The following is a 19,380-nucleotide window of genomic DNA, read 5'->3' on the forward strand; positions in this document are numbered from 1 at the left end:
ACCTTTGGCATAGTGTGTTACAAGGTAAGACATTTTAACCAACTTCACGCTGTTGAAAATTTTCTATTTAAACACTGATTTAATTAAACAAGGTTGTTAGTAATCAGACCTGATTTTTTCTAGTCCAGATGAACCCCATTATGAATGCAGCTTCCTATGGAATTTGTAAATACAGGAGCAAATACATTTTCACACAGGCCCAGGTGGTATTAGATAATTTTTGCTTCAATAATTAAAATTGTCATTTAAAATTGTATTTTTTGTTTGCTTAGGTTGCCATTGCTTTATATTAATTTAGTTCTCATTTCTGAAACAATGTAGTTTGAGATATACAGAAAAAACAAAAGAAATCAGAATTTGGCAAATGCATATTCACAGCACTATATGTCTACATAATTTGTGATTAAAAATTATCAACATAATTTGAATTAAAGGTAAAATTTTGTATGTGTTGTCCTCCATCAAGGCATTTTATAAAAAATTAGAGATATTGTGATTATTGATATTATTATAATAATATTGTGAAATGTTATTTCAATTTCAATTTTTTTTTTCCTGTGATGCAATTTTCATCAGCTATTATTCTAAAATATGTGTTGAAAACCGTTGTATTGCTTAATATTTTTTTTGTATTGCTTTAACACTTTTTTTTCAGGATTCTTTAATGAATAAAAAGGTAAAAATAACGTATTTTGTAACAATTTGTAATCTTTTGTAACAGTTAACACTACTGAAAAGTAGGGCTGGATGATTAATCGAAAAGTTATCGAAAATGAAATTCAGAAACTCTAACCGACGTATTTTTCCCATGTCGGTTATTGCGTTTTTTTTTTTTACTTCCCCCTTAAAAGCATACTACCGCGTGTGTAGCCCCATGACTCTGCCCCGTCCAGTCAGTGGCATAAAAGCAGAACACAGAGGTGAACGCCGGTTCAACACATAGTGATGGCACACGAGCGTTAGCTAGTGCTGGGCGGTATACCGGTTCATACCGAAAACCGGTGTATATTTTTGTTAAGATATAAATTTTTTATATACCGCCATACCGATTTATTTAATTACTCAACGTTCGGAACGAACGTTATGCTGTGCCGCGCGACACTGTTTCAGATGGACCCTTTACAATGTTTTACTTTTAAGCAAAGGAAACCGGCATAATTTAGAAAAAAACAGTGATATAAATTTTTGTTCAAACCGGCCAGCACTAGCGTGAGCCTTGCGTCTTTACTAAATTTTGTCAGCTGTATTTGTTTTATGGTTTGGACATTCAAGTGATTAGATGATCGGATGTGTATTATTATATCGAGCAGCTGCATTGTGGCACGAACACGCATATAACACGCATATATACAGAGGGTAGTCCGGACTGCTGAGCGAATTATCGTTACAACCCTCCCATCTATTCAAGAACTGTACTTATCCAGAGTGAGCAAAAGGGCTGTTAAAATCACTCTGGACCCCTCACATCCAGCACACTCCCTCTTTGAACTGTTGCCATCTGGTCGACGCTACAGAGCACTGAGCACCAGAACGACCAGACATAGGAACAGTTTCTTCCCTCAGGCAATCCATCTTATGAACAGCTGATAATAACTGTGGGACACACTACACTATTTATATTTATATACACTACACTTTTTATCCAACACACATACTTAGCGTACACGTAAATCTTTTGCACATAATATACATGTACATACATGGAACACACTATACTACTTATATTTATATACACATACACTTATTTATCCAAACACACATACTTAGCGTACAGTTACAATTTTTCCACATAATATACATGTACATACATAAATGCTCTTTTTAATATACCTGCCATACATTGTCAATTTGTATATTGTCAATCCTTACCCACCTATTTGTATTTTTTTGTATTTTTTATTCCTTATTGTGTTTTTTGTTCTGTCGCTGTTATGTTGCACTGCGGAGCTCTGTCACGAAAACAAATTCCTCGTATGTGTGAACATACTTGGCAATAAAGCTCATTCTGATTCTGATTCTGATTCTGATAAATGGCAGCTGTGAAGATTGTGCGCACAGAGGAATGCAGAAACTAGTTGTCAGCGCTGTCCTGTGATTTATCACTAAAGTAGCTTAGAATCTCAAAACTTATTATAGCATATTTTTCTACTTTTGAAGGAACTAGGCTATTTACAGCCCACAGCTTCGCAATAATATACAGTATGACTAATTCACACACGCAATCACTCGTACTGGTACTGTGCTAATTTATTTTTATCTGATCTTTATTTATCTCTTACAGCGAGACATTTTAGGACCGGTTCCAAATTTCCAAGAACCGGGTATTCAATAAGACGCATGCATTTTGATTCTGCTTAACGATTCCAGCGTTCACATTTCAATTTGATAAAAAATTATTCAATCATATTTACAGTACAAACCTTGTCAGTGAACTATGAGGCCGAAATAACTAAACACAAACAAAATAATCTTTCATTAATTGAAATCGAAATGTTCAGTTAATCGAGGTTTTGATTTTAGGCCATAATCGTCCAGCCCTAGCGAAAAGTCTGGGGCCAGTATATAATATATAATAAAAATATATATATATCTTTTAGAGCCCGACCGATATGGATTTTTGGGGGCCGATGCCGATATTAACTCGAAAAGAGCCGATTTATAAGCCGATATTTTGATTTTAAAAATAATCTGGATATTAGACCCATTTCCTATAAACTGCACTTACACAACATTCAATAGCAAAATATCTGCCTGTTCCATGTATGTGGGCTGTATAAACCATTTTCCAGAATGGACTATTTAAAAAAAAAAAAAAGCCTTAGATTACAGTCTCAATGACTAAACAATTGCACATCAAAAGTATATATTTTTTAATGATCAAAAAACAGTCTGGTTTTAAACATTTAACACTTTTACTTTCTTCCAGTTGAAGCTGGTTTTAACAGTCTGTGTGTGTACTGTAAATAAATTATAATACTAAAGTTAAAGTATTTGCAGAAGTAGTCCCACACTTTGCTGCTACAGCATTCACCTTTTTCAGCCATCTGTAGGCAGAAAGAGAGACAGAGAAAGAATAAGCATGTGTATTAATAATATCACCATGTATCATTACTCATGTCATCAATAGAATTATAATAATAATAAACTGGGATCTCCTACATAGGCAAAAATGAGAAATATATATATTTTTTTATTTGTCAAGCAATAGATATTACTTATATTTAACAATATTATTTCAACATTTTCCTGTTATGTCTGTAAAGCTGCTTTGAAACAATATGTAAAAAAAAAAAAAAAAAAAAAAAGCGCTTTTTCAGCTCACATTTATTTACATGTCCCCTCTGGTTTAATCATTTCTGACGCACCTACTGTAGTTACTGTAACTACACTATATTTGCTCTCACAGAACATCGTCTTGCCTACTATTACCGGAAGATTACGGAATCAATTCGAAGTTAAATGGTTAACGTTAGTGTCATGAACACACCGCTGTCAATTTTGAGAAGAACCACCTTCAAACAAGTTAATAGCAAGCATTTAAGGGGCCTGCTAAAAAGGAAGCTATTAGCGTTAGAGTAACGTAACCAGCCTGAATTCACCAAATTGTTCTCTGGACCTGAGGGTAGCCTCTTCTTCCTTGCTTCTCTCTTAATTCTCATCAGCAGGACTAGCGCTATCGCTTGCTTCTTACAACGGGACAGATACATGTTTGCTGCTGACCGAAAGGAGGAGGAACAGACTATGAAAGAGCTCCCGCTAAACGTTTTTAAAACCCCGCCTACGCCATAGCGCAGCGCAAATCGCGTTGTATCTGAAGGGCAACGCTGAACCCAGCGGCAAGCGCCGTGCATACCGCGTCCTGTGTGAAAGGCCCAATTTCGCGGTCATTATGTGGGAAACACACCGCAATAGAATAAGAATAAGTTAAACGCTAACGTTATAGTTTGACCTCCTATTAACGTTCGCGCTCTTCCACTGATAAACATGGTATTAGCTTTGTGGCTAATCTAATATAGCAATGCATTAGCGGCTGTAAGTAATGTTACAGAATATTTAGAAGTGATAATGGTAGGACCGTTAGCTAGAACTACCACACAGTTTTTATATACAGGGTATTAACTAAATCTACAATTATTTCACATGACGACCGACAGACTCACCGTCAAAACAGTAAGTTACATCTCCGTGGCTTGGCTGCCCGCTTTCTTCTGTAGTGAATTTCTGGCGCTGTTGTTAACTCTGGAGCTGCAGAGCTCCCTCTGGTGGGCACACTATGCAACACTCATAACATGAGTGAAGCATGAGACTCTGTTTCTCATGTTTCATCGGCCGTTATAAATGCCGATGCCGATTTAAATACAATTAGCTTATATCGGTCGATAATATCGGCCGGCCGATATATCGGTCGGGCTCTAATATCTTAACTTTTTTTTAAGAAATTACTACTTTTATTAAGCAAGGATGTGCTAAATTTATAGAAAGTTATAGTAAAAACTTAAATCGTTAGGAAATATTTCATTATTTTGTGTATTTGGTGTAACAGAAGATGTTGACACACTTTAATGTTAAAAAAACACATTATTTTTCAAATACTGTACATTATTGTAGGTTCTCTATGCCCCGCCACTCTTAAACCCGCAATTTTCTACAAAGTCCCCACTTCCAACAAGCGCAGTCTGCTCTGATTGTCCAACTGACCCAGTGCATTGTGATTGGCCTAGCCATATCTATGACTCCTGATTGGCCGAACACTGTAAGCACACGTCAGAAATGTAATGCCCCTTTCCATAATCGCGAGATTTCATCTTTCAAAATAAATGTAAAGACAGTTAATAATGTCCTTAGTTTTACCATCAGTTCAAGCCCAAAAGGAGAACAGTCACATGACAGACACAGTGATGAAGCTCATGTGTTTGCAGTATACAAGCCATGGACGGTTAAGACAGCTGACTCCACTGTGTGAACCATCTCTCTCTCTCTCTCTCTCTCTCTCTCTCTCTCTCTCTCTCTCACACACACACACACACACACACACACACAGGCGCGCAAAACTCTGCATTTGAACATTCAATAGCAAATACCATATTGACCCGAATACAAGACGACCCTGATTATAAGATGACTCCCCTTTCTTCAGATGTACCTTTTGGAAAAAAGCCCTTTATGAAGGTAATTTAATGCCAAAAATATTTAATACGCAGGGTAAGAGTTGTTGAAATGTACATAAAACTGTAAGCGTAAATTACATTTGCATGGGCAACAGAAGCTTTGTAAAGGTGTAAATCGCATTTTAAGCATAAGAAAAAATTATTTGCAACATTTTACTGTTACTCATAAGTGTAATTAAGTTTTGTGAAACTGCAGCTTCATGCTAAAGTAAAATAAATATGATCTGCATTCTTCTGACTTCCATTTTTCTGTGCTTACACTTATGGCATGTTGTTTTCGCTGAAAGATGGTCAAAAGCACTGCAAGCCTGTGAACAGTGATTTGCAATCTGTATATTGTGGCAGGGTGAAGAAGGCACGACGAGTAGGTACAGGTGAGTTCCCCGAAGGGTGGATTTTATTGACAAAGAGTGGGCCCGAAGGCGGTGGCGTGAGGTGGTTTGGTGCAGGGTGCCCGGCTTCCTCTTCGGTCTGTGCGCTGTGGCGGTGTGGGTCCGTTGTGCTCTCCAGTGTGCGGTGGGGCTGGCTGTCACACACTGCTCTCTGTAAGCAAGACAGATAGTTGGGAATAGCCGAGTCTCGTGGAGACATCTCTCACCTCTGTGTTCATTTGCTGTGCTTAAGAAGGCAGCTCTTGATGGGGCGCAGGTGTGGCCGCTCAGCCTGTGACGAGCAGGAGCAGGTGTGACTGCTCGGTTTCCACGCTGATGAGAGCTCGGGACACGTGTCAAACTCCCCGCCCCCTAAGCGTCGTCCTAGTCCTATGGAGAAGCGGGGAAACTGGGGGAGGGCGGGGAGTGGACCCTAACAGACCTGCGAAAGCTGCCCAAATCCGTCCCCCCTCTGTGTTGCACGGTGAAGTTGAAGTCCTGGAGCGCCAGGAACCACTGCGTCACTCTCGCGTTTGTCATTAGCGTTTTCATTCTAACCTATCGCTGTTTTCTTTTCTCCTCTCCTCTCACTCGCTCCAGTGTTTCACAAGTTCATCAAACAACCGCAGTAAGAATATTTCATCAAGCACGGTGAGTAATGGCTTCTCCTGCTATTGTTATTTGCACCTCTTGCCACATGTACAGTTTATCTATCTCTGTCGCAGATGAGGGATTCACATGTGATAAATGCAGGGAAATAGTTAGGCTGACAGAGAAGATTTCAGAATTAGAGTCACGCATCCAAACTTTAATTGAGGACAGTAAGAATGTTAGGGCTCTAGATACGGCTTTGGATGTGTCTAGCTCAGGGATTCCTGTACATTGTTCGATTCCGGCAACAGAGCCCCTGCAGCAGGGCAACTGGGTGACGGTGAGGCAGCGTAGTCACGGGTCAAATCACTGCTCTTCTGTTCCGATCAAAACATTAAACAGGTTCTCCCCACTCAGTGATGCACCCACTGAGAAACCTGATGAAAGTGCTCTAGTTATTGGTGATTCTATTGTACGGAACGTGAATATAGAGACACCAGCCACCATAGTCAAATGTTTACCGGGAGCCAGAGCGCCTGACATCTTGGCAAATTTAAAAGTGCTGGCTAATGCTAAACGTAAATACAGTAAGATTGTTATTCATGCCTGCGCTAATGATGTTCGACTTCGCCAGTCGGAGATCACTTAAAATAACATTAAAGAGGTGTGTGAACTTGCAACCACGATGTCAGACACTGTAATATGCTCTGGTCCCGTCCCTGCTTACCGTGGTGATGAGATGCATAGCAGATTGTCATCACTCAATGGCTGGATGTCTAAGTGGTGCCCACAGAATAACATGAGTTTCATAGACAATTCGACAAGCTTTTGGGGCAGACCTGACCTGTTGAAAAGAGATGGTCTTCATCCCTCCTGGGGTGGCGCCACTCTTCTCTCTAGAAATATGGCAAATAGTCTTAGTGTTTATACTTGACTAACTGGGGCCCAGGTCAGTAAGCAGACAGACTGGCTAAACCGACGTCTGCTAGCTGCCTCCCGTCACAGAGGTCAGTTAATTCTCAGCACATAGCGACTCTTTCACCTAGATATCTTACTATAGAGACTGTGTCTGTTCCCCGAACTAGAAAATACAAAAAATGTCCAAACCAAGTTAAGATTAACAATTTAATTGAGGTTCAACAAATAAAAAACAGATGCAATATGGATAAACAAATGATAAAGCTTGGCTTATTGAATATCAGATCCCTTTCTACGAAAACACTTTTTGTAAACAATATGATCACTGATCATAATATAGATGTACTCTGTTTGACAGAAACCTGGCTAAAACCTGATGATTACATTATTTTAAATGAGTCCACCCCCCAAGATTACTGTTATAAACCTGAGCCGCGTCTAAAAGGCAAAGGGGGAGGTGTTCCTTCAATTTATAACAACGTTTTCAGGATTTCTCAGAGTGCAGGCTTCAAGTATTACTCGTTTGAAGTAATGGTGCTTCATATAACATTATCCAGAGAAACAAATGTTAATAATAAATCCCCTGTTATGTTTGTACTGGCTACTGTATACAGGCCACCAGGGCACCATACAGACTTTATTAAAGAGTTTGGTGATTTTACATCCGAGTTAGTTCTGGCTGCAGATAAAGTTTTAATAGTTGGTGATTTTAATATCCATGTTGATAATGAAAAAGATGCATTGGGATCAGCATTTATAGACATTCTGAACTCTATTGGGGTTAGACAACACGTTTCAGGACCTACTCATTGTCAAAATCATACTCTAGATTTAATACTGTCACATGGAATTGATGTTGATAGTGTTGAAATTATTCAGCCAAGTGATGATATCTCAGATCATTATTTAGTTCTGTGCAAACTTCACATAGCCAAAATTGTAAATTCTACTTTTTGTTACAAGTATGGAAGAACCATCACTTCTACCACAAAAGACTGCTTTTTAAGTTAACTTCCTGATGTATCCAAATTCCTTAGCATATCCAAAACCTCAGAACAACTTGATGATGTAACAGAAACTATATACTCTCTCTTTTCTAGCACTTTAAATACAGTTGCTCCTTTACGCTTAAGGAAGGTTAAGGAAAACAGTTTGACACCATGGTATAATGAGCATACTCGCACCCTAAAGAGAGCAGCCCGAAAAATGGAGCGCAGCTGGAGGAAAACAAAACTAGAGGTATTTCGTATTGCTTGGCGGGAAAGTACATATCCTACAGAAAAGCATTAAAAACTGCTAGATCCGATTACTTTTCTTCTCTTTTAGAAGAAAACAAACATAACCCCAGGTATTTATTCAATACAGTGGCTAAATTAACGAAAAATAAAGCCTCAACAAGTGTTGACATTTCCCAACACCACAGCAGTAATGACTTTATGAACTACTTCTAAAATCGATACTATTAGAAATAAAATTGCAACCATTCAGCATTCAGCTACAGTATCACATCAGACACTGCACTATAGACCCCCTGAGGAACAGTTCCACTCATTCTCTACTATAGGAGAGGAAGAATTGTATAAACTTGTTAAATCATCTAAACCAACAACATGTATGTTAGACCCTATACCATCTAAGCTCCTAAAAGAGGTGCTTCCAGAAGTCATAGATCCTCTTCTGACTATTATTAATTCCTCATTGTCATTAGGATATGTCCCCAAAACCTTCAAACTGGCTGTTATTAAGCCTCTCATAAAAAAAACACAACTTGACCCCAAAGAACTCGAATCTCCCTTTTCTGTCCAAGATACTAGAAAAGGTGGTATCCTCACAATTAAATTCCTTCTTAGAGAAAAATGGTATATGTGAGAATTTCCAGTCAGGATTTAGACCGTATCATAGTACTGAGACTGTTCTCCTTAGAGTTACAAATGATCTGCTCTTATCATCTGATCGTGGGTGTATCTCTCTATTAGTTTTATTGGATCTTAGTGCTGCGTTTGACACAATTGACCACAACATTCTTTTGCATAGACTTGAACACTTTGTTGGCATCAATGGAAGTGCATTAGCATGGTTTAAATCGTACTTATATGACCGCCATCAGTTCGTAGCAGTGAATGAAGATGTATCATATCGATCACAAGTGCAGTATGGAGTACCTCAAGGCTCAGTATTAGGGCCGCTACTCTTCACGCTTTATATGTTACCCTTGGGAGATATCATCAGGAAACATGGTGTTAGCTTTCATTGTTATGTTGATGATACTCAGCTCTATATTTCTTCGCGGCCCGGTGAGACACACCAATTTGAAAAACTAATGGAATGCATAGTCGATATAATAAACTGGATGACGAGTAATTTCTTACTGCTAAATTCTGAAAAACCGAGGTGTTAATTATAGGACCTAAAAACTCAGCTTGTAATAACCTAGAACACTGTCTAAGACTTGATGGTTGCTCTGTCAATTCTTCGTCATCAGTTAGGAACCTAGGTGTGCTATTTGATCGCAATCTTTCCTTAGAAAGCCACGTTTCTAGCATTTGTAAAACTGCATTTTCCATCTCAAAAATATATCTAAATTACGGCCTATGCTCTCAATGTCAAATGCAGGAATGTTAATCCATGCATTTATGACCTCAAGGTTAGATTATTGTAATGCTTTATTGGGTGGTTGTTCTGCATGCTTAGTAAACAAACTACAGCTAGTCCAAAATGCAGCAGCAAGAGTTCTTACTAGAACAAGGAAGTATGACCATATTAGCCCGGTCCTGTCAACACTGCACTGGCTCCCTATCAAACATTGTATAGATTTTAAAATATTGCTTATTACTTATAAAGCCCTGAATGGTTTTGCACCTCAGTATTTTCTCCTTTTACATTATAATCCTCTACTTCCGCTACGTTCTCAAAACTCAGGCAATTTGATAATACCTAGAATATCAAAATCAACTGCAGGCAGCAGATCTTCCTATTTGGTGCCCAAACTCTGGAATAACCTACCTAAGATTGTTCGGTAGGCAGACACACTCTTGCAATTTAAATCTAGATTAAAGACCCATCTCTTTAACCTGGCTTACACATAACATACTAATATGCTTTTAATATCCAAATCCGTTAAAGGATTTTTAGGCTGCATTATTTAGGTAAACCGGAACCGGAAACACTTCCCATAACACCCTATGTACTTGCTACATCATTAGAAGAATGGCATCTACGCTAATATTTGTCTGTTTCTCTCTTATTCTGAGGTCACCGTAGCCACCAGATCCAGTCTGTATCCAGATCAGAGGGTCACTGCAGTCACCCGGATCCAGTACGTATCCAGACCAGATGGTGGATCAGCACCTAGAAAGGACCTCTACTGCCCTGAAAGACAGCCGAGACCAGGACAACTAGAGCCCCAGATACAGATTCCCTGTAAAGACCTTGTCTCAGACGACCACCAGGACAAGACCACAGGAAACAGATGATTCTTCTGCACAATCTGACTTTGCTGCAGCCTGGAATTGAACTACTGGTTTCGTCTGGTCAGAGGAGAACTGGCCCCCCAACTGAGCCTGGTTTCTCCCAAGGTTTTTTTCTCCATTCTGTCACTGATGGACAGGTGCTCCCGGATGATGGGCATCACTCGGTCGGTCTGCTCCCGCATCTCACGCATGTGTTCCACGGTGGTACGGTGTACGGCTGGTTGTTGTTCCCAGGCCTCTCGGGCAACGTCGAGCAGACCACGGGGCTGGCGGTCGAAGAGTAACTCAAACGGTGTGAAGCTGGTGGAGGCCTGAGGGACCTCCCGAACATTGAAGAGGAGGTATGGCAGCATCTTGTCCCAGTTTTTTTTATCTTTGGCCGTCACTCGGCGCAGCATCTGTTTCAGGGTCTGGTTGAATCGATTGACAAGCCCATCTGTCTGGGGGTGGTACACCGTGGTACGGAGCTGCTGGACCTTCAGGAGTTTGCAGCGGTCTGCCATCATCCGGGACATGAACGGGGTGCCCTGGTCAGTCAGTTTCTGGGATGGGATGCCGACCCGACTACAAAGCAGGAAGAGTTCCTGAGCGATGGCTTTGGTAGTGGCTTTTCGGAGGGGGGTGGCCTCAGGATAGCGGGTGCCATAATCCACGATGACCAGGATGTGTTCGTGCCCCCGGGCGGACTTCGGCAGCGGCCCCACTAAGTCCATCCCGATCCGCTCGAAGGGCACCTCAATGATGGGCAGCGGTATCAGCAGGCTGGGGGGAGGGGTCTGTGGTGAGGTCCGCTGGCAGATTGGGCAGACTTGGCAGCCACCTCCAACAACTGTTCTTTCGTTAGTTGATCAAACAATCCCTCACTAGGAGACTCAAAAAATCCATCTAAAACAGTAGCCATTATCTATTTTTCTATTCAGCAGAACTCGTAATCGAGTGCTTTAATTTACAAGCACCAACAAATGATTATTCCCCCTACTCTCTCTCCTCCCCCCTAAAATAACTCAATCCTAGTCTTCATGCCTCTACCAAGAGTGGAGTATTTTTAAGCACTCAAATACCATCGGATGTATAAGCTCACGGACAAACAAGTGAGACATACAATAGCGGCAGCGCTCTCAACTCAGTGTCAGCACAAAAACAACAAACTAAAATAAATAAAAAAATCAACGCAATGCATTGCTAAACCTAACGTGGAACATCACCATTAGTGTAACAAAATACAGAGTTCGCTGACAAATTACTTTTCAGCAATATTAGCTTACCGAGTCGAGTACACATACACAACAAAATCCTGCCAGAGCTAACGTTACACTGTATAGCCTAGAGAAAAAAGATACGTTCTTACAAGGGAAACTCTTAAGAGAAATCAATACACTAACCATATGGTCTATTTCGCTTACCACTTATTTTCTCTGCAGTTGAAGACAACAATGAAGAAAATCCACCTTTTTAAAGACACCGAAAAACCTCTCGCGCACATTTCCCAGAAACAAACAAAACACCCACTGTTTGTTAGCGCTAGCACGTCCAAAAACACGCAGGTGAATCGAATACCCGTCAAATACGCTCCGCCTATAGACTACACAGGCGCTAGCAAATTTTTTACAAGTAAAACGTTTTTTCCTTGTTCTTATCAATAGAAGCTGGACCTTCCAAATTCTATTAAACATTTGAGGACGAGCCCCCAATTGTTAAATTCCGGCTCAAGGAAGTAACAAAATAAAGGGATCAGAGTCCAAAATTAAATTAAACAAAATATTTATTTTACATCTAGGGGTTATATGATAAAGAAAAAAGATGTTCGACAAAAAATAAACAAACAATAAAGAAATTGGCATTAAATTACCTTCATACCTTTTTTTTCTTCATACCTGTTTACTTAGGAAAAAAATTGTTTTGAAAGTATGATAAATACTGGTAAAGTTGTACCAACAATCACATTTAAAAATGTACACTTATAGATATACCAAATTTTGTCTATCCATCTCATAGTAGCCTAACAAACAAATTTTGACATTAGAAGTGAAATCTTATTATAGTCTTCAAAACTGGGAACTGTCTTACGTTTAAAAATCAATACAAAAATCACAGAGGAAGCTTGATTCATGCCCCTGTAAGCTTTTCTTTTTCTTTTGTTTTCACTCGCAAACTTTACAACACACATTACATTAGGTATTTCATGGCACACTAGTTTTACGCATATTTGGCGCCACCTATTGTTGTGGTTGTATTACTGACATGTCAAAGTATAGACCCTGAATTTAAGACAACCACGTTTTTTTCAGATGTAGTTCCATAAAATGCGTTGCTGTTCTGTTGTAAGTATTCTTAATGGTTCCTAAAAATGCATCTACTTCCGGAAGGCCAAATAAAGTGCTTTAGCTTTTGCCTACATACACACATCATCTTCTTGGAATGGCTGATTCACACTAATTGCAGTTACTTGAACCACGCCTTCTATCTTTGTGTGAACATTTGGGTGGCATTATGCAAATATTTCCACATAGTGACATAGACATGTGGGGGTGTGTTTGAACAAGCCGTTTTAGGGGTCATGGCAGAGTGTTAACTTTGATAAAGAATATCTCTTTAGATTTGAGACTTCAGTCTTTGCAACTTTACAGATCTTCTTTATGCACCAAGAGCTTTTAACACTCCAAAGAGAAAGGAAAAAAATTAAATCACATCATATGACCCCTGTAATGAGAGCAGCATGAATGTTTGGTATTGCATTGGGTCACCACTTGATGTTCAGTGTAAATCCAGCTGAGAACCACTGTTTTAAATGGACCCTGAGGTCTCTGTGGAAGATCTTTTCTGCACTCTGTGCTCCAGAAGTTGCCCCAAAGGTTCAAATATTTTAATCTGGTGATTCTAGGGGCAGCAGTGGACGATCAGCATGTGAACCAAAGGCCTCTTTTGACTTTCTCCCAATGCATGAAATAGGATGAGAGCTGACTCATCAGACCACACTGCTTTTTCCACTGCTTAATGTCCAAGATTGCGCTCTTGACACCAGGTTATGCATCTGGGTTGACCTTGGATGAAAGTGGATTCATGGCAAACATGCTGCAGTTTCCATCTCTTTGGAGCTCAGTGGAGTTTTTGTTGATTCTGGATCACAGAGGTGCTGTTTTAATTCTTTAAAAACATTAAAATTATGTGAAGTGTCTAATCCCTCCATGAATGTTGACTTCTGACTAGTGACTAGTAACTAGTGATTTTTTTTAAAGTGTAGTTTATTATTTTTGAGATTTTGGCTTGTGTGTGTGATGGTAATTGTCCTCCCTAGTTACAAATGAACTTGTCTGACCTCTTTTAGCGGCTTATAATATTGCGATTCCACAGTTTACTTTACAAGATGGATTTCATCTATTTTTGTTGCAAATTGTTACTTCTTCGCCATCACCATTTGATACAATAAAAGATAAATTGTCACATTCACATATGCACAAATATAATGGTACCAACATGTTCCCAACAACTGTAGTGTATAAATGACATGAGCCGCATACACAATGTAGTATACTGTATAAAATGCAGAGTATAAACCTGGGTGCCAATATACAGCCTATAACTTCATTAAATTCAGTATATTAGTGAAGGTGGGTAGTGTTGTATCCTACTGTAAGCACAAAAAAAAAGCAAAACAAAAGTGTTTTGTTTCAACATTTTGTGTCTCAGGCTTTATAATTTCCATATATTTATCTTCTGAAAATCTCAGAAATCCATTACCATTATATATCAAACCCCGTAAAATTCTGAAAACGTTCGTTTTGGGTTATACAAATAATTCTAAAATCGGCTAACCGTTGATGTTCTGTAGCCAATAGTAGGCCTAATACATTTAAAATTTCTGCATAAATTTATTGTGGTAGACTATTCAAATTGACTCGTCCCAGTGAATAGGTGTCATCACCACCCTAACCCACCTCAGTTAAATTTTAAGCATTTTAATTGGTAAAAATGCTTTAATCATTTCCTCTGTGGCTTATTGATGAGTCGAAAAATGTTTGTTTAGGCTAATTGGGCGATCAAAGAATCACAGCTATGGAAATTTTGAATCGTTAAACTGTCGTAAAGTGATAAACCTCCTGAAATTCACCATAACTTTCCTGAAGGAGAATACATTTGACCTGCAGACAGAGGGAGCCGTTAACTAAAGGATCGGTTAGCATCTGTCATGACGTGTAGGGGCAGCGAGAGAGCCGCGCGCGCGGTGAAGTTGTGCTCATCTGGCTATTCACACAGGAGCACACGCGCGCTGACTCTCACTGAGGAGTCCATCAAAATAAAGCACCAGGAGACTCTGTCAAGCTATTTAGTTGGACTACAAGGGAGAAAGGCGGCACGAATAGATCGTACTGTTTATTTAACAGAGGATTTTTCTCATTTAAGTTTGATTTGAGAAGAATAAATCTTATTACCTGGCGCTCTTACACTAGGATTTATTTGTCAACTTAAGATGGGATCGGGATTTAAGATGGAATGTAGTTTTTTCATTGCGCTACTTATATACGTACTCGTACTGGAATGCAGAACAGAAAACGTGAATATTACCGTAGCGGTGATGCTGCCTGACAATCTGAAGTATTCGTGGGCATCACCGCGCGTCCTCCCCGCGATCCGGATGGCACAAGAGCAGATCCAGGAGAGCGGACTTTTAAGAGGACACACCATCAACCTCCTGAACTACAGTACAGAGGATTCCTCTGGTTCTTGCTCGGAAATCGAGGCTCAGATGATCGCTGTGGACACAAAACTTTACAACAAACCAGACGCGTTCATCGGACCCGGCTGCACCTACTCGGTCGCGTCCGTCGGACGGTTCGCCTCCCACTGGAAGCTCCCCCTGATAACCGCGGGAGGACCGGCGTATGGCTTTGATAAATCAGAAGAGTTTAAAACTATCGTCAGGACGGGCCCGACCACCACGAAACTCGGAGACTTTGTCAATTATCTGCACTCCTATTTTAACTGGAGCAGTCGAGCGCTGATGATCTTCCACGACCTGAAACAAGACGATCGACCTCATTACTTTCTCTCCGAGGGCATTTACATAATTCTGCAAAAGGAAAATATCACCGTGGTGGCTTTCCCTTACGAAGATCCGCCGACTTTCAATTATAAAGACATCATCACATTTATAAAGGACAACGGGAGAAGTAAGTTTAGATTCAGTTCTACAAAGATTTGATGATTCTATGTTTAACTCACTTAAAAAAAAAAAAAAAAAAAACATTAATTGCAAAATTTTTACCCAAACTGACAGTTAAGAAATTACTTTCATGTAAGGTTCATTTAGTAGTTACCACATTAAACAGTAACATAAACCTTTTTTATTTGAAATGGCAATATATTTTACACAGTATATCTGTAAAATTCCGAATTCTACTATAAAGCTTTATTCATATAGAAACGATCTTTAAACTTTCAGTTATAAAATATAAAGATAAACATTAAGATTCAGTTTATTTTCATTTATGCATTTTATCCATCTTATTCTTTGGCTACTATCCTATTGTACATTATACTTAAAAAAAAAATAGCACATATGGGTATTACCTTGGAAAATACCTTACATCAAAATACCACAATATTACTCAGTTTTGGCCACTGTTATCCTTCCCGCCCACACACACGCACACAGTTTACCTTTTTTAATCAATAAAGTGTGTTTGTGTTATTGCCTAAAGCATCCCTCAATGGCAACCGAATTGATATTCTTGATCTAATGTATCTAAAATCTGAAGACTACAATGAGGCAGCTTTGGTCTAGGACTGACACCACCTGTGTTCCCCCGGGCTGTATTTTTGGCCTTGTGGTGCCCTGTGGGAGTTATTTACAGCACCACCAAAACAGGAGGGCCTGCACCCTATTCAATGTTAATAAAGCAATGTAGTCAATGTCTTTGGACACCTTGTGTACAGTTACCTGCCAAACACTTCTTTTTTACAGTTCTTAAAATTTCTAACCGAAACTTATTGAAATGTGTAGGCACAATTCGAAAGATGCTGTTAAGCAAAAAAAAAAAAAAAAAATGACAGAATAAATTAAAAACATGTTATTTTTTAGTTTCTTATAAAACCTTACATGAGCTGGTGTTTCAAAGACCCCAGAAACCAAAACTCCAATTTTCTTTTTTTTATGTTAATTGAGAATGATTCATGAGAGGGTTCTCTGTTGAACTTAAGGTGATACAGAGAACTCTTAAAATTAGTTATTTTCAAGAGTGTGGCTTGATTCTTTGTTTTGTTACAGTGCTTGACATTCTCAAAACCCTTTGAGCTGTCAAACACAGTTATTGTGGTATAACAGCAATGCATGGAATGAGGAGAGCACATAATGTCACTGAAGTCTTTGTGTCTACACTCTGGATATTAGTATCTTATTTTTATTTAAGTCCCCGAAGATGCACACAGCAAAATATATTAATGCAGTTTTATTATTTTTTAAAAACATGTTTAATAGTAAATAAGAAAGCACACAGCTGGCCACTTTGTATTGCGTCAGCACTGATTGTGTAACGATACCGAAGGATATGATGCATTAAGTCCAGATTTCTTAGACTTTGTTTATATGTGGATGTTGTAACAGGCCAAATGTTGTTACTCTAAAATGATGATATCACAGATGAATAACTAGAGTAAATAATGTTTTATTTCACTGTATTTTGTGCTTTTAGACAACTAAAACTTTAGATGAGAGTTCTCAGAAGAAGAAGCACTCAGTAATAAAGCAATGTTGCAACAAATAATATTTATTTGTATTTTCACATTTAGACTTTTGTATATCTCTTTCACTGTTGCTTTCTCATATCTCTAGGTAAATATATACACATTAAAATATTACAAATAAATACACATAAAGTTGCCTTGGTCTCATAAACGTAATTTATGCGTGGTGGAAAAAATTATTTTCACCCCTCTTGGATGTCAGATGTAACTAAAGTTTTTGTTTCCAGCCACAGGACAGTTGTGAATTGATATGCAGTGTTTCTTTGACTGTAGAGCTGTACCAAAAAATTATGCTTTGCCAAGTGAAAGTTGCTAAGATATTTTTACTTTAAAGTAATTAGGCCATTTTTTAAAGTTAAATCGGGTGTCATGCATTGTATTTTTGACGGGGCACCAGTGTTGTATGTGCCTAGTTTCTGTGATGACAAATATTTGTTAAAGGAAAACGGCACCGTTTTTCCATATTCCACTATGTTCTTACCTCAGTTTTGACGAGCTGGTACGTACCTCTCCCATCTCAGAGTGTGCACTTAATCGCTGTAGCGCGCGGCGCCACTATGCTAGCGTTTAGCTTAGCACCATTCATTCCTTTGGATCCAAACAGGGATGAATTTAGAAGCCACCAAACATTTCCATGTTTTCCCTGATGGAAGGGAGAGGGGGGGAGGGGGAGTTTTCAGGAGTGATGATATTATTGCGCCGAGGGCGAAGTTCTGAAGTGAAGTGCTCTTCCGCCATACATTATAGTCAGAATTTTTATCTGCTTAGAAAATTGGCATACATTATTTTGAATCACCATACTTACTCATGTAACTACTCATGTAACTGTCTTTAAATAGGGAAAAAAATTGAAGTGTTTGGTAGCTTCTAAATTAATTCCTGTTTGGATCCTAAGGAATGAATGGTGCTAAGCTAAACGCTAGCATAGTGGCGCCGCGCGCTACAATGATTGAGTGCACGCACTGAGATGGGAGAGGTAGTATTAATTCGTCTAAGATGAGGGAAAGAACATAGTGGAATATGGAAAAAAGGGCGGCATCTTCCTTTTAAATAAAACTTGAAATGCGGACATATTTAGGATACAACCCAGACACTGACATAAGCACAAAATATTTCATATTGGTAAATGTATTATCTCCGCAGTGCTGCTTTTTTGATTTCAGTGACACATAAAATCAGTAGAAGATTTTGTCTGGTTTGAAGCTGAAAACAGCTGCAGCTGGCTGGCAAGATGCAGTCCATTCAGTATCAGACCACATTTATTGGTTAGATGGTGCCACTGTTTCCCATTTTGTATTTCAGGTGCTTTAAATATGAGTCTGTGACCTAAATGCAACCTCAGACTACTCATGAATTTGCAGCTTAGTTGTTTTAAAATGTCTGAATGATTCATGATTTGGAATACCTCATAGTTTACGAAAAAGGTTTGCACAACATAAAAGGCTGAAGACTTAATAGTCATTATAATGTTGCAAATACAATCATAAGAAGAATGTTTTCATGTTCTATTCTAATTTATGTTTTTATCAAAAGTGTATTATTTATGTGAGTTTGGGAGTATTCATCCCTTAGGCCATGTCCACACGTACATGGGTATTTTTATAAAGTTTTTCCTTTTTCCGTTTAAAAAAAAGATCTCTGTCCATATGAAAATGCAGAAGCATACTATGAAGCACTAAGATTTTTTTCAAGCGCACGCCAAACCAACAGGTGGCAATATAATCTCAACTGTAAAGCCATGTTGGCCAATCAGAAGCCTGTTTCCAGTAGGCAGAGATAACAGCGCCTGCTTGGGCCCTGTCCCAAATGGCACACTCTGGACTTGTGGACTTCCTCAGAGTCCACACTTCGGTGACGTCATGTAGTGCAGACCTATAGGGCCCTTAGCGCGAGTCCGCGAGGGTGCATTGAGAGGTATTTTGGGACAGACTCGATCGTCACGCCGGAAACAGGAAGAAGGTCTGGTTGACTTATCCCTCTCCATACGGAGCTGAATAAACTTAAAGGTCATCTCATCAGTCCCTTTATTAGAAAAATATCACAAATATCATTAAACAAATTACAGTCTTTAGCATAGAGAACAGGATTAATTTTAATTTCCCAAATAATATGTCCATGTGA

At 39.0% G+C, this 19,380-nt stretch overlaps 1 protein-coding gene across 1 annotated transcript in view; it reads left to right on the top strand.

Annotated features, from left to right (window-relative positions):
* The first annotated feature begins 14,758 nt into the window (after window positions 1-14,758).
* LOC132140801 (atrial natriuretic peptide receptor 2-like) overlaps window positions 14,759-19,380 on the top strand; it is a 90,668-nt gene continuing 86,046 nt past the window's right edge. Inside the window, exon 1 of the mRNA XM_059549786.1 lies at window positions 14,759-15,686. Coding sequence (XP_059405769.1) covers window positions 14,987-15,686 — 700 coding nt within the window. The 5' untranslated portion in view covers window positions 14,759-14,986. The remainder of the gene's footprint in view (window positions 15,687-19,380) is intronic.

The sequence above is a fragment of the Carassius carassius genome, chromosome 5, assembly GCF_963082965.1.
Source record: "Carassius carassius chromosome 5, fCarCar2.1, whole genome shotgun sequence".
Classification (NCBI taxonomy): Eukaryota; Metazoa; Chordata; class Actinopteri; order Cypriniformes; family Cyprinidae; genus Carassius; species Carassius carassius.